Here is a 13,476-nt window from a genome sequence, read left to right on the forward strand (position 1 = left end):
GTGTTTGAATTTAGACCTTATGACTGAGTCCATAAGGTCTAAATTAAATTCAACTTACTGCACTTATCGCAAGGACGGCAGTTTTATTGTGGTACATTCCCGAGCCTCCTAGAAATTTCCCACGGTTGTTTACTTGTTTACGTGAATCGGGAAATTTCTGGAATTCGTCTCGCCATATAAAAAGAGCCGCAGGCAGGTCCGGCAGTTCAGTTTGTTTCGAGCTTTCATCAAGGCGATTTCGGAGTGAACACAAGTGATCAATAGTGAGTGAACCAGTGAAACCTGCGACTTGGCTACGACCTAGGACAGTGATAGTGCTTAGTGATTGGACCTAGTGCTAAGTGTTGTGACCTAGTGTTTAGTGCAGTGTTAATAAAGTCTTCAAGAGAGTCACCAGGTCTTTCTCTCCAAATCCTCGAACCCTAGCACGTAACAATATACATACTTACATTCTTTATTGAAATATACAAGAATAAGGCAATATTCAAAATTTTAATTTTACATTCTAATGGAAATACTTGCGGTTATTAAGAAATCTCTTTTAATGGTTATGAGAATGTCTATGAAATTATGTTTCCGGAGGATCTAGTAAGGATATCTCTAGAAAAGCGAAATTGTATGCGTACTAAAATATACGAGCAAAATCTTACCTTACTCAAACTACATAGAGTTTAAAAATTGTAATTGCTCAATTCGCTTTATAAATACAATTTTTATCCAATTACAGCATTTAGTAAAATTCCTTTTCCATTTTGTATAATAGTTAGACCCTCAATTAGAAAAAGTAATTAAATCACAATTATAGCGGTTAATGAACGCCGTGGCTCTGACAGACGTAACAATGCCCGATAATGTATTATGAACAAAGAACTTACAAACGACCGTGTTATGCCCGCTACAGACGACGGAACTGTACAGTTCGACCACACTAGACTTTAATAGCCACCTTGTGACGAAACAAAGCGATAATATCAAGCGAAGCATTTTAGTGCCATCCGCAACTAAACTTTATTTACTACTCACGCAAACATACGTTGAGTTGACAGACTTGCCGCCCGCGGTATTGAACTGCTTCCAAACTTGCATCATTTGGATTTGAGTGGCTCATTCAAAAACATTGGTCGCAATGTAAATTGAGTCTAATGCTAAGTACTCCAAAATGGTTTTGCTCGATAGTTTTACTCCAAATCGAGCAAAAACCACCATGTGGACCTCAAAACTCGCATCTCGAAGGCCGGCTCAATGTTTCCTTCAAACTTACTCGACGCGAGCCGTCGACCTTTACTAAAGCGTGTGGACGCGACTTCGAGTGGTGCAAGTCGACCTTCTCCTTAGTTGAACAGACATATTTTGGCTCGAACGGTTCGCTGAATACTGAACGGCGAGTTAACTCGATAGAGTGATGCTGAATTTGTGGACGAAAGCCCAAGCCGCGGGCTTGCTCGACGTGATTGCTCGATCGAGTAAAACCGTATGTGAGTACTTAGCGTTATAAGAGGTTATTTCCATCAAATTGAAAAAAAAAACACGCACACAATAGCTATTGATTTAGTGTGTGTGCTATGATGTGTATGTCTTAAAAAAAAGAAATTGAAATTAATTAATTATGTCCTCCATAACAAAACTGTGCAGTTTGATCGTAACGTGTGTAGCAGGACTAACAAAGGAATGAAGACGGACGAAACTTACTTGACAATAGCAAAAAGGACGATCTTTTGTCGAATAAATGATACTCGAAGCTTAAATCATTTTAAGTGAAACAAGTAATATTTTTTTTTTTTAAAAAAAGCTTTTATTACTGAGGAGTGAGGAGAATATCAACATAAATCAAGGCAGGCTGATCACCTGACTGCCTCACAAGAAAATATGTGATCCATGCATCAACAAGAAGAGTTGGTCCTGCAGGATTAGCGTAACAACATAAGAAACGGGAAAGAATGGAAATACTCATAGATTTTACTGATAAAATAGCGGAATACCTTTGTCTGTCACTCTGTCTATTCTTCCGTACAAAGAAACCGCTTTTATGGTGACTATGCTAAGCCTGCTGCACCTGAGCCCTTTGCAAGTCGTGACGGTCATCCGACTCTCTTATGAAAGTAAAGTAAGAAAATGCTCTTGTGCATTTGAGTCAACCATCACATCTCCTGCTTAGCTGGCTCTTATTTCAATCAATCGGTCACCGTCACCGAAACCCGTGCGGGAGACAGTAATCGAATTTATTTCTTTTGTGCCATTTTTCCTTATTTTTGCGGGCTTCCCTTTTAAAAAAATATTATCAAAATTCTAAATTGCTTTGACCTCTTTACAAATTGAACGTATTTATTTACATCAAAGAAAAAAGTAATGTAAAAATAATACGGAATTCCGTTTTCCTTTCTCATCCATTTTCTAAGCGTTGTATTTTCAACGGTTTCCTATTTATATAATACGCACATTAATATGAAATGATACAGGAAGGATGTAAGTTGGAATAACTTTTGTAAGAACCAAAAATATGAAGCTACGTTTATGATAATAATATTTCTAGGTTAGATATAACAATTATTTTTATCCGTTTTGTTACCATCTTATTTATGAAAATAAAATAATATTTATCTTATATAATCAAAATATCCAAGAGAAAGAAATGTGGCACTTATTTTTCTTTAGGTATCTCTTTATCTACATTTTCAGCTACTTCGATTAAAATATCAAGGGACTACACTGAAAAGGTGTTTACTATTTTCTTAACCCATCAATCCCCAAGCGGCAGCCGTATAACAATTGAAAATCTATTGTGTCTGTGATTCCCACGATCGAGGTATTAAATTTCGAGAAAATAATAATGTGCAATAAATAAAAAGCTAAAGTTATAATTATATACACACTTGATTTAAAATAGTGTATGTTTTTTATCACCCCTTCTTATTGATACGAAAATACTTTTAGTTTCGGGGACGGACATAGGATATTTTCCATTTCGGAAAAATTTACGTTTTCCGCGCGATATAAATATATATACGCAAAGGTCGAGCTGTTGCAGACAAGCCCTAGTAGACAAGTGGCAAGCGATTATCGTAAACGCTAACAAAATGTATGCAGTTTGACATAAGTCATCGCTTCTCGAGCAAATAGTAATGTCAAATCCCATAAATTTTGTGGCGTTGGCGTTTACGATAATCGCTTACCGCTTGCAGCCGCTTGTCTAGGCCCCCTGGTTGTCATTCTATAATATCCCTGTAAAACATATTTGATCTTGTCTTATACTGTATTTATCAGATAAATTTATTCTTAAACAGATGGCGGCTGCTGCCATTTGGTCGGATTATGTCAAGTCAACGGTCGTAATCTAAGTCTAGGCTTGACATGACCCAATTAGAACCAATTAATTTCTCTGATAGAACGTAACCGTATTCATTTCGTGCAGATCAAAATGATGCGCCAAATTGAAAATATCATAATATAATTTTCAGATAATATAATATGATAAAACCACCAGCCCGGCGCGGCTCACCGCCGATGCCACCAGCTGCCGCCTAAACCGAATTTATTCACAAATATTTAATACTAATTTATAATGATGATTTATGGATGCTAAAGTTTACAGTCATCACACATGGGACTGAGAAAACTTGTTAGGAACATAAAGTTACATAATTAATATAGTAAACGCGTTCAAATATCCAACTACATATTTTGATTCAATTCAAGTAAACATGTTCTGAATTTTATCTCTTAATTTGAAGGTTTTTAATTTTGGAATAATTGCAAAAAAAAATGGTTGCTCTCTAGAGCTCCGGTAGAAGTGAAAAACGAAACGTGCGGTAGAAAGAACACTAATTTCTCTGCTGAGCCACAGAATTCATAATATTCTATCAGATTACCCATTCCAAAAAAGTATTCAACCCCGCTAAAAAACCTTAACCCTACATTCATGAACATGTTATGATGAAATCTAAAGTAGTGTCCCGGCCAACGTTGTTTTGCCATATAAATAATTTTTGGTATGAAAAATAGATGTTGGCCGATTCTCAGACCTACTCAATATGCTCACAAAATTTCATGAGAATCGGTCAAGCCGTTTCGGAGGAGTATGGCAACGAAAACTGTGACACGAGAATTTTATATATTAGATTATTCATAAACATTGGTTTCTCAGAAAGGGGTCTTAATGTGAATGTAAGTAAGAAGTGTATTTTGTCAACAGGAACCCCAATGAAGCACAGAAACAGGAAGCCATTCTACCAATTTCCAGAGAGAGGAATAAATTCAAGAGCATCGTGTGGGACGAGTACGACACACTTCATCAGAAATATTTGGAAATCGGTAAATATTAGTTTTTTGAATTTCATAAATTCAAGATAGAAGTACAAATTAATGAAAAAAATAAATTCATAAAATCTATGTTCAATCACATCTGTCAAGTGCCAACAATCAAAATTAAAACCAGTATTATTCCGAAGCCAAAATATTATATTGGAACCTAATTTAAAAGTAAAAAATATAACACTACTGTAATTTACCAGAATAAAGAATTTTGCATTGGCTATAAATCATAGAAATCTCAAAATAAGAATATCTAATAGCTCAGAAATTGGTTTAACTTTTAAGTCTTGTCAGCTAGCAAATGGCGTACGTAACAGCTGGTATAAAACGCTCGTTTCCAATAATCTCTCCGATGACTCCGGCAGCGATTGCAAAATTTACATGCACTCATGATAATATTGATTTTATTGACCGACTTCCAAAAAGGAGGAGGTAATACGTTCGGCTGTATGTATTTTTTTTATGTATGTTCAACGATTACTCAGCCGTTTGTGGTCCGATTTACAAAATTATTTTTGTGTTGTATAGGGTTTAACTCGAGTTTGGTACCATGTTCATAAAAGTGGTGACCTGATGATGGGATCCATGAGTAATCGAGGGAACTCCTCAAAATTAATATGGAAACATATAGTGATTTCGGTTTTTTCTGAAGTGCTTTAGGCATATACTACCAAAAAGTAAGATTTTGCACCAGAATGTACCCTATTCTGGTGCAAAATCTTACTTTTTCCTTACTTGTTCCGAAGGTACCCAACAGAACTTTTGAATCCTTATAGATACAAGTTCGAGGATTTTGGCTTTATTTAAACTACTCCAAGCAAAAGCCAATGGATTCTATATTATTTCTGCTGAACATAGGCTAAATTTTATTTTGGAAAAAATTGGGTTTCGTAATATATTTGGGTTTTTCGGACACCAGGTGTAAAATCAACCAGAAAAGTTACTTATTTTGCGTACGCTGCCGAAACTATAAAAGATAGAACCATAAATGTTTTAAGTAATTGTAGATCTTATAAATATCTACAAAAAAGTCCGCGGCACACTATACTTATCTATGTCGAGTGAAGTACAATAACCATTTTTTTATTTAAAAATCTTGAATTTTTTTGGACTACATTTAAACACGTTTATTTTACTTATGCTATTAATCTTATGAAAATAAATTATTTCATCACTAAGTACAGTTTATGTAAATAACATTTGGTCTTTAAATGATTAAAATTGGACGTTTAGTTTTGAAATTATAGCAAAATTAAAATATAACGATAGGTCTGTGGGTGTCACCAAGCGGGGGTGCGTGTGCGGGAGGAAGACAATCTGTGCAGTGTGCACTATATGCATCCCTTCGGATACTGACTGCGTCCGCGTCGTCGATGTCAGTGTTGGAGTCTGTGAATTGACCTGGGAATCATTTTGCTGACCGAGTCTTTCCTGGGTAGGCTTTTTGCAGTCGTAACCGACATCCACGCGGGCGGAGCCGCGGGCGACCGCTAGTAATAATATGTACAACTCTAAGACAACGAGCTATAAGTAATATAGCCTTGTGGTCTCATAGGTAACTAAAAAGGATAAAATTATTATTTTTTAACAAAAAATTAAAACCGACTTCCAAGGTAAAAACAAAAGTAATATTCTTAAACATAATCTAAAAAGAATCAAACAATTCTTATTCCTTATTATAGTGCCGTCTTCAGACTTCGCCTAAACCTCAAGTATTTCTGTACTCAATCTTCATGCTTTTGATGTCGGTACCAGCTTATCTTAGCGTAAGTTCTATGCCAAGGATCTCAGAACTTTTTCTGGTAGCGACTTCAAAAGTACGAAGATTGAGTACAGAAATAGTTGAGGTTTAGGCGAAGTCTGAAAACGGCACTATAATAAGGAATAAGAATTATTTGATTCTTTTTAGATTATGTTTAAGAATATTATTTTTGTTTTTACCTTGGAAGTCGGTTTTAATTTTTTGTTAAAAAATAATAATTTTGTTACAAAAATTGACGACTATATCTATAGTTTCAGTTTAAGTGTATAGTATAGCACTTGATTCTAAATTATCTAATAGTATCTAGGATAAACTAATGATTTTATTTTATTTGGCTCAATGCACTCATGTCAATATCGATTTTATTTCGTTAAGCATTAAAAAAAAATCTATTTAAAAATACAATAATTACACCTATAACATGACAATATCAATTCTATAGTACAGCATTTGATCCTAAATCATTTTAATTAATGATTTAGGATTAAATGGATCTAGGACAAAGCAGTAATAATTGTGTTTGTATTTTATTTGGCATGACATGCACTTATAGCAATATTGGATTTATTTTGCAAAGCATTGTGCATTTGATTTTAAATCATTAATAGTACTATTTAGAATTCAGCAAAGATTTCATAGATATTCTGTTTAGCTCTGATTTATCGTGTTAATTGAAAATATAAATCAAGATTTTGTAAAGTGATTCTATTATGATATCCTTTATTCTATTTAACTTTCTATGAATAACTAAAATATTTACATAAGCCTGCCTACAGATTTGTTAACATCGAAGCTTCATCCTTTGTTTCATGTATCAGTGAAATCTATAGATGTCAAGGCATTGAAGCGTTAATAAAACCTCATCCCGTTAGATGCTTCACAGGCTTATAGATAATAAACTGTAGTGTTTAGGCACCTAAATCCGAAACATGCTTTGTTATTCTCGAAGCATCTGTTATGATACTAGGCAGCTAAAGTACACAAACAGTTGAAGGAAACTCAACCATGTTAACTGATATTAAAGTTCATATTATTTTGCCCCAAGTTTGCGGCTAGACAGGTGTAAAAGACGAAGATATCGGAGGTTTGAAACACGTCAATAACACGCCCAAAAGTCTCCGTCTGACCCAAAAGGATCAAAAGAAGATCAAAGGAAAGATAAAAGATCTAAAAGATGTCAAAATATTATCTAAACGTAGAGCGAGTATTAGAATAACAGCGCTTGTTTTATCTTTGGGAAAAAATAACTATGATACTGTATTTTTAGCACTTCTATTTACTGCTACTGTATCTACCAGAGATAATCTCCTGGGATACGTAATATCTAGAATGTACTTTGGGATTTTTGTGCAATTAATAATCTATAACATGCTCTATGCAATAGCGTACATATATCCTAGAAAACTTTAACAAACATAACAATGAATTTATCGGATATAATTATACATAATTTATTGTCTTACATAATAATTACATTATCATAATGTAGTACGCGGAACGGGAAATATTAAACCAATACACAAAATAAACTTTGTTATAATAAAGAAACATTTATTTTATCATAATACGGTTCACGAATCACGGAACTATCAAAATAGATGATTAATGATTGCCAACGTTAATGCACAATATAAAACGTCATAATGTCAACATGAAATGACTAAAAGCCATTTTATTGCGTATGTGCAAACAAAAGCACGTAATTATTAATTGATTTTCCGTTCATGGCAAATAAGGTTAACGCGGAAATCTACTTTGTATTTATTGATCTGGACCGAGTTTATCGAACAGGGTAGATTTTTTCTACGCGGCTCTGAGGCCTGTTTACTTTTAACTTTTAAAACGGTTTACTTATAATTTTAGATGGCTTTTTGTGTACCGTGTAGGCTTGTGAGTAGGTGGACACCGTCAATCTTACTTTGGGATTAGCCCTATACAAATACATTATCTAAATTAAATAATTATAAACACAAAATACTATGTAAATACTGAAGTAAAAAGGATGATTCATTAATTACAATCAAACTAATTAAAGCTTATGAGCTGTAAATTACTTTCATATTTGTACCATTAATTAAAATATGAATTAATTAACTTCGCTTTACGCAAACAGCTTTCACGCTGATTATTCAAAGCTTATTTATTCGCAGGGATGAAGCCCCGCATGAAGAACCATTATCGCGCCCATCAGCTGTCAGTGTGGCTGCGGCTGATACCGGAAATCCACAGAGCGGGGATGAAAGACGTCGTCGCGAAACACAACCTGTTCCGGAACCACAACGACATGGAACTGTACGACGGGCTCGTCCGGCCCGACCCGCTGACCCGCGCCAACTACTACGACCCGACGCTCGAGACGTACCGGCGACCCAACATGTCCCTCGACCCGTCCACGACAATAGAGACGTACGTCACGACCTGCATCAGCGTCGTGTCCCCGCGACCCGACTCGCTTGTCACTCAAAGTCGGAACGATTCCCGTCAGGACGTTTCTAATTTGGAAGTCGCGGGGTACACGGCATACTCTACCGCTTTAAGCGTCACTATCGCTATAGGATGCTCTCTGCTGATCCTGAACGTGCTTATATTTGCCGGAGTGTACTACCAGAGGGACAAAACGAGATTACAGGTGAAGGCGCTCCAGCAGCAGAAACGGAATCACTCCACGTTCGACGGCGCGTCGAAGCATCAGCACTTCTTCGTCGGCCACTCCCAAAGCTCCAGCACGATAGTCGACATCGACCATCAGGACAAATCCGCAATTATCGCGATGACGAATCGAGTGCCGCATTTCACGAGTGCGAATTGCCCGAACGTGTGCCATACGGGAATTCAAATGTCGAATTTAAAGCAATCGAGTCCGACCAACAGAGGTCAGTGCACGACGCTACCGAGAAAGGTCGGCTTCAGCTACCAGAATCAGATCTGCAGCGCGTCGAATTGTATGACCTTGCCCAAGAATGCGACGTTTATGAGCAGCGGGAACTTACCGGACGTCCAGGCGCAGACTGGCCAGTCGCAAACTCCAGGCAACGGCTCGGTCCCATCATCATCACCCTCCCAGCACTTCCAGAAGTCGCGAATCCCGCAGGCGGCCATGTCGGAGATCAACGCATGAGAAATAGAAGATATTTACAATTATGTATAAAGTGATACTTATCATTGTGGCAGAGACACAATTCACGGAGTGCATAGTTGTAAATATCGCGACGAAAATGTAAATAAGTGACTCTATAGTGTAAATTCTAGTCAATAAATGTAAATAGTATAGCCTCCATGAAATGGGTTCACGGGATACCACGATTTTAGAATGAATCAATTAATTATATACCTCCTACATGATCGAGTAAATCGGACGTTAATTAAAAATTTACTTCTAGTAATACGAAGTTTCAAATAAATGTACATAAACTAGTGATTAAAGACTGTACTGTAAAGATTGCGTGTCAAATTGTCCTATATTTACCTCAATACGACAAAATAATCGTCTTTATAATCGTTTAGGGCTTCTTTTGTTTTGGATGAGAAGTTAATGTTGAAAATTGTTGCGTTTTAATCGCGGTACATTGTACAGGTTATTTTTTTTTTTAATGACTGTGGTTGTATTGTTTTAAAAGTTCCAATTAACGATATTTCTCAGAATTCAGGATATGAATATCCGTGTTAGTCTATGAAAATGTTACGAAAGTGATTAAATTGGTTGTTACTTTGATCGAATACTTTGATGTTTTCATACTTTGTGTATTACGTTGTTATGCCTCTACGTTGGTCCATGATGGACAATCGACTACGTGATGGCCATATTCATCTATGATTGCAAATGATCGATGTCGAATGTTCACGATAAAGACAGCTTTTCAATCATGGTAATGACCAGCAAAGTGAATCGTCTATGGTAATCCATCCTTGACCAACGTGGAGGGTCTTTAGATATAGATTTTGTGTCAATCGTGAACTGATTAATCGACTTGTTGAACGATTTCTTTGTAACCGTAAGTATCTTATGACAAGTATCAAATACAAAAAAAATATTACGACAAAATAAACAATCGTGAATACTTCGTGTATTATTCCCATTCCTTCTTCTATTAGACTACCTCTATGGCTCAGTTGTTGAGCGAATAACCAAACCGGGTGGAGGTTACACTCGAATCAATGTTCCTGGGTCATGAATGTGTAATATGTGTTTCATATTATAATAAAAATCTCAAATATAATATGAACAATGAACATGGTATAAAATAATTGAATTATAATATTTTCGTTGTCTGGCACTCAAGTCCTTCGGGCACTTACTGCGGAGCCAGACTAACGAAGTGCGTCCATAGATAAAAAATACTCATATGTGAGTTCCGAAATAAAACCCAGCGCGCCCAGCCAGTGCTCATTATTTCTAAATAGGACGATATAATATTACTCTGGTGAGACAGGTATGAGGTATTAGTAGTATATGACTTGAAACAACTCATCTCAACAGAGTGATACCAATGCAGCAATGAACTGGCAAGAATATTTCGGACGATATAACAAATTAACAGTATGACGTCAATTCTCGACGTCATGACCACTGACCAGTGACCAGTATACTGTGCAACATTTCAGAACGTACCCCATATTCCGTTATAATATATTCTAGTGCGAAATAGTCTGTTGCGAGCTTACAAAATATAGCTCCCTTGGTACTTGACGGTCCTAAGGGACAGTCTGGTCTGAAATAAACCCTTACTAGAGCGCTCTTATATTCCTTTGGCTTATTATACCCTTCCTTTATTCTCTATTTTCGTGCTTTTATATATTGTATCTTTTGATGGGGAAGGATGGTATTATAGGGGTGGGAAATTAATTATTTTGGTTGTACACTTTGTTCAAACAGTAAAATAGTAACAGTGACTTAGACGTGGGTGAGCCATGCTTCGGCACGAATGGGCCGGCTTGACCGGAGAAATACCACGTTCTCACAGAAAACCGGCGTGAAACAGCGCTTGCGCTATGTTTCGCCGAGTGAGTGAGTTTACCGGAGACCCAATCTCCTACCCTATTCCCTACCCTTCCCATCCCTACCCTCCCCTATTCCCTCTTGGAATGCCGACAATGCACCTGCAGCTCTTCTGATGTTGCGAGTGTCCATAGGCGACGGAAGTTGCTTTCCATCAGGTTGCTCGTTTGCCCCCTTATTTAAAAAAAAAGTGAAAATACAGTACTCGTATTATATCAAAAGAAGTTGCTGAAATTTTTATCCAAGACGATTTCATTATTTTTTGAGTTGAACCAGGTTAAGCGATTTCAAAAATGTTGTCATATATTTAGTTGTTCCATTTTTACAGGGTGTTGGAAATTACACTTAAATATTAGTTTCTATATTACATGATAGATCCAATTATGACTAGCAACTTTTAAACTTACTTTTAATTAGCATCAAGTAAAACTTGATTTAGTTTCAACAAAAAGTGTTTAAGCTTTGAGAGTGTAAGGAGGTCATGCTTATCCTTTTAAAGTAAAGTGCTTTTTGCAGTTGACACTATTTTCTTTTAAAAGTGTACCTTTCTCAAAGTTATTCCTCTGGAACTTGAGAAACTTTATAAGCTAGATTTTCTTGAATTTATTGAATTTTTCACTAAGTAAAAGTATCACACAGTCATAATATAAACTTAAAAAGCGTGTACTTTTTTTAGAAGACGCATACAATATGACTGAGTATGAAGACTAGATAATTCCTAATAGTAGGTAGGATTAGAATAAAATTATAAGAATAAAAATTGCTAATAATAAAATAGGTTTAGGTTCGTCACACAGCAAAGATAATATTTTAAAATTTTATCTACGATAACGGACCGCTCTTGTTTTGTATGAAGCTTAACACAAAGAAGAAAGAAAATACTATCGTGTAGTTAAATTGCAGGTAAGGAGAGATGAAGTGGCTAAATAACTTTTTTAAAAATTTGCGTTTTCTTGCCTTGCCTACTTTAGGACAGGAAAAATGATTTGCATTAAAAAAATGTGGACTTTATGTTTACTTACAAAAGTTATCCAGATGATGATTTGATGAAATTGATTATTTGTACTTAGATACAAATAAATTGAGTTTGATGTTCGATGTAGGTGAGTTGCAAGGGTCTTTCAAATTATCAGGGAAGAAATGACTAAATGCCCTTATGACGGCCTCTGTGGCTCAGTGGTTGAGCGCGTGGTCAACGCTCAATCCCGCTGTCGCGGGTTCGAATCCCGCCGTCGCAACAAACAGTTTTCAATGTTCTTGGGTCATGGATGTATATTAAATATGTGTATTATATAATAAAAATCTTAAATATATGTTATTATAGTATAAAAGTATTAAATATATTTCTGTTGTCTGGTACCCGTAACACAAGTCCTTCAGGTACTTAGCACGGGGCCAGACTGACGTGGTGTGAAGCGTCTATAGATATTATTATTATGTTAGTAAGCCACTTTATCCACTAATGCCTTCATAATTGTGTACTTCTATCATCTATGTGTATGTATATCTATAGAATGCTTTAATAGCATAGGTGAAAACTTACATTACTATCGGCTGCGATTAAAATCGATACTCAACTCGGAATGCCGGAACAAAACAACATTGTTTCACGCCTTCTGACAATGTCAACATCGTTGCAAATGAAAATGGGGCAGGTAAGTGCCTAAGTTTGCGGTTTGATGGCCCATTATGGTGAAACAAAAGGTATTTTGAAAGTGACGTTATGATCTGGAAAAATGTGTAAGTATTATGATATAAAATGGCTGTTCTGAGGCTGCTGGTAGTTATACATGCGAAAATATTATTATATGTCACTATACGACCTGCAAACCTTCAAGAAGAGCGTATTCCCTCTTAAAAGGCCGGCAACACACCTGCAGCTCTTCTGATGTTGCGAGTGTCCATGGGCGACGGTAGTTGCTTACCATCAGGTGACCCGTTTGCTCGTTTTCCCCCTTATTTTATATTTAAAAAAATGTCCGTCTGTCTGTAAAGTCTTCACGCTTAAACTGTTGAACTGATTTTGATGAAATTTGGTACGGAGATAGTTTGAGTCCCGGGAAAGAACGATACTTTTTATCTGCACAATATCTGCGCGACTGAGTTACTGGCGTCATATAGTTTCAAATAAAATCAAAATCAAAAATATTTCCAAATAGGTTAACCTATTTCCAAATAGGTTAAAAAAGTTATTTTTTAGAGCGTCGTGTCTACATGAGGAATGCCACCGGTTCGGGAACTATCCCGCCGAGAAGGACCGGCGTAAGAAACTCGCACGGGGCCACCTTTTACCAAAAAGGTGGAAAATAACAATGACAGTTTAAACTCATTTACGCTAAGTATGTAACTAAAGTAAGTAAAATTATGGTACATTTATATAGAAGCGACCATGGCAAACAAAATCGGATTG

General features: G+C 36.2%; 1 protein-coding gene across 1 annotated transcript in view; it reads left to right on the forward strand.

The window, feature by feature from the left end:
* The window catches only part of LOC121729629 (neuroligin-4, X-linked-like), a 106,242-nt gene extending 96,283 nt beyond the window's left edge, over positions 1 to 9,959 (forward strand). Inside the window, exons 10-11 of the mRNA XM_042118199.1 lie at positions 4,190 to 4,308; positions 8,221 to 9,959. Of these exons, the coding sequence (XP_041974133.1) occupies positions 4,190 to 4,308; positions 8,221 to 9,188 (1,087 nt within the window). The 3' untranslated portion in view covers positions 9,189 to 9,959. The remainder of the gene's footprint in view (positions 1 to 4,189; positions 4,309 to 8,220) is intronic.
* The last annotated feature ends 3,517 nt before the right edge of the window (positions 9,960 to 13,476 follow it).

The sequence above is a fragment of the Aricia agestis genome, chromosome 8 (genome assembly GCF_905147365.1).
Source record: "Aricia agestis chromosome 8, ilAriAges1.1, whole genome shotgun sequence".
Taxonomy (NCBI): Eukaryota; Metazoa; Arthropoda; class Insecta; order Lepidoptera; family Lycaenidae; genus Aricia; species Aricia agestis.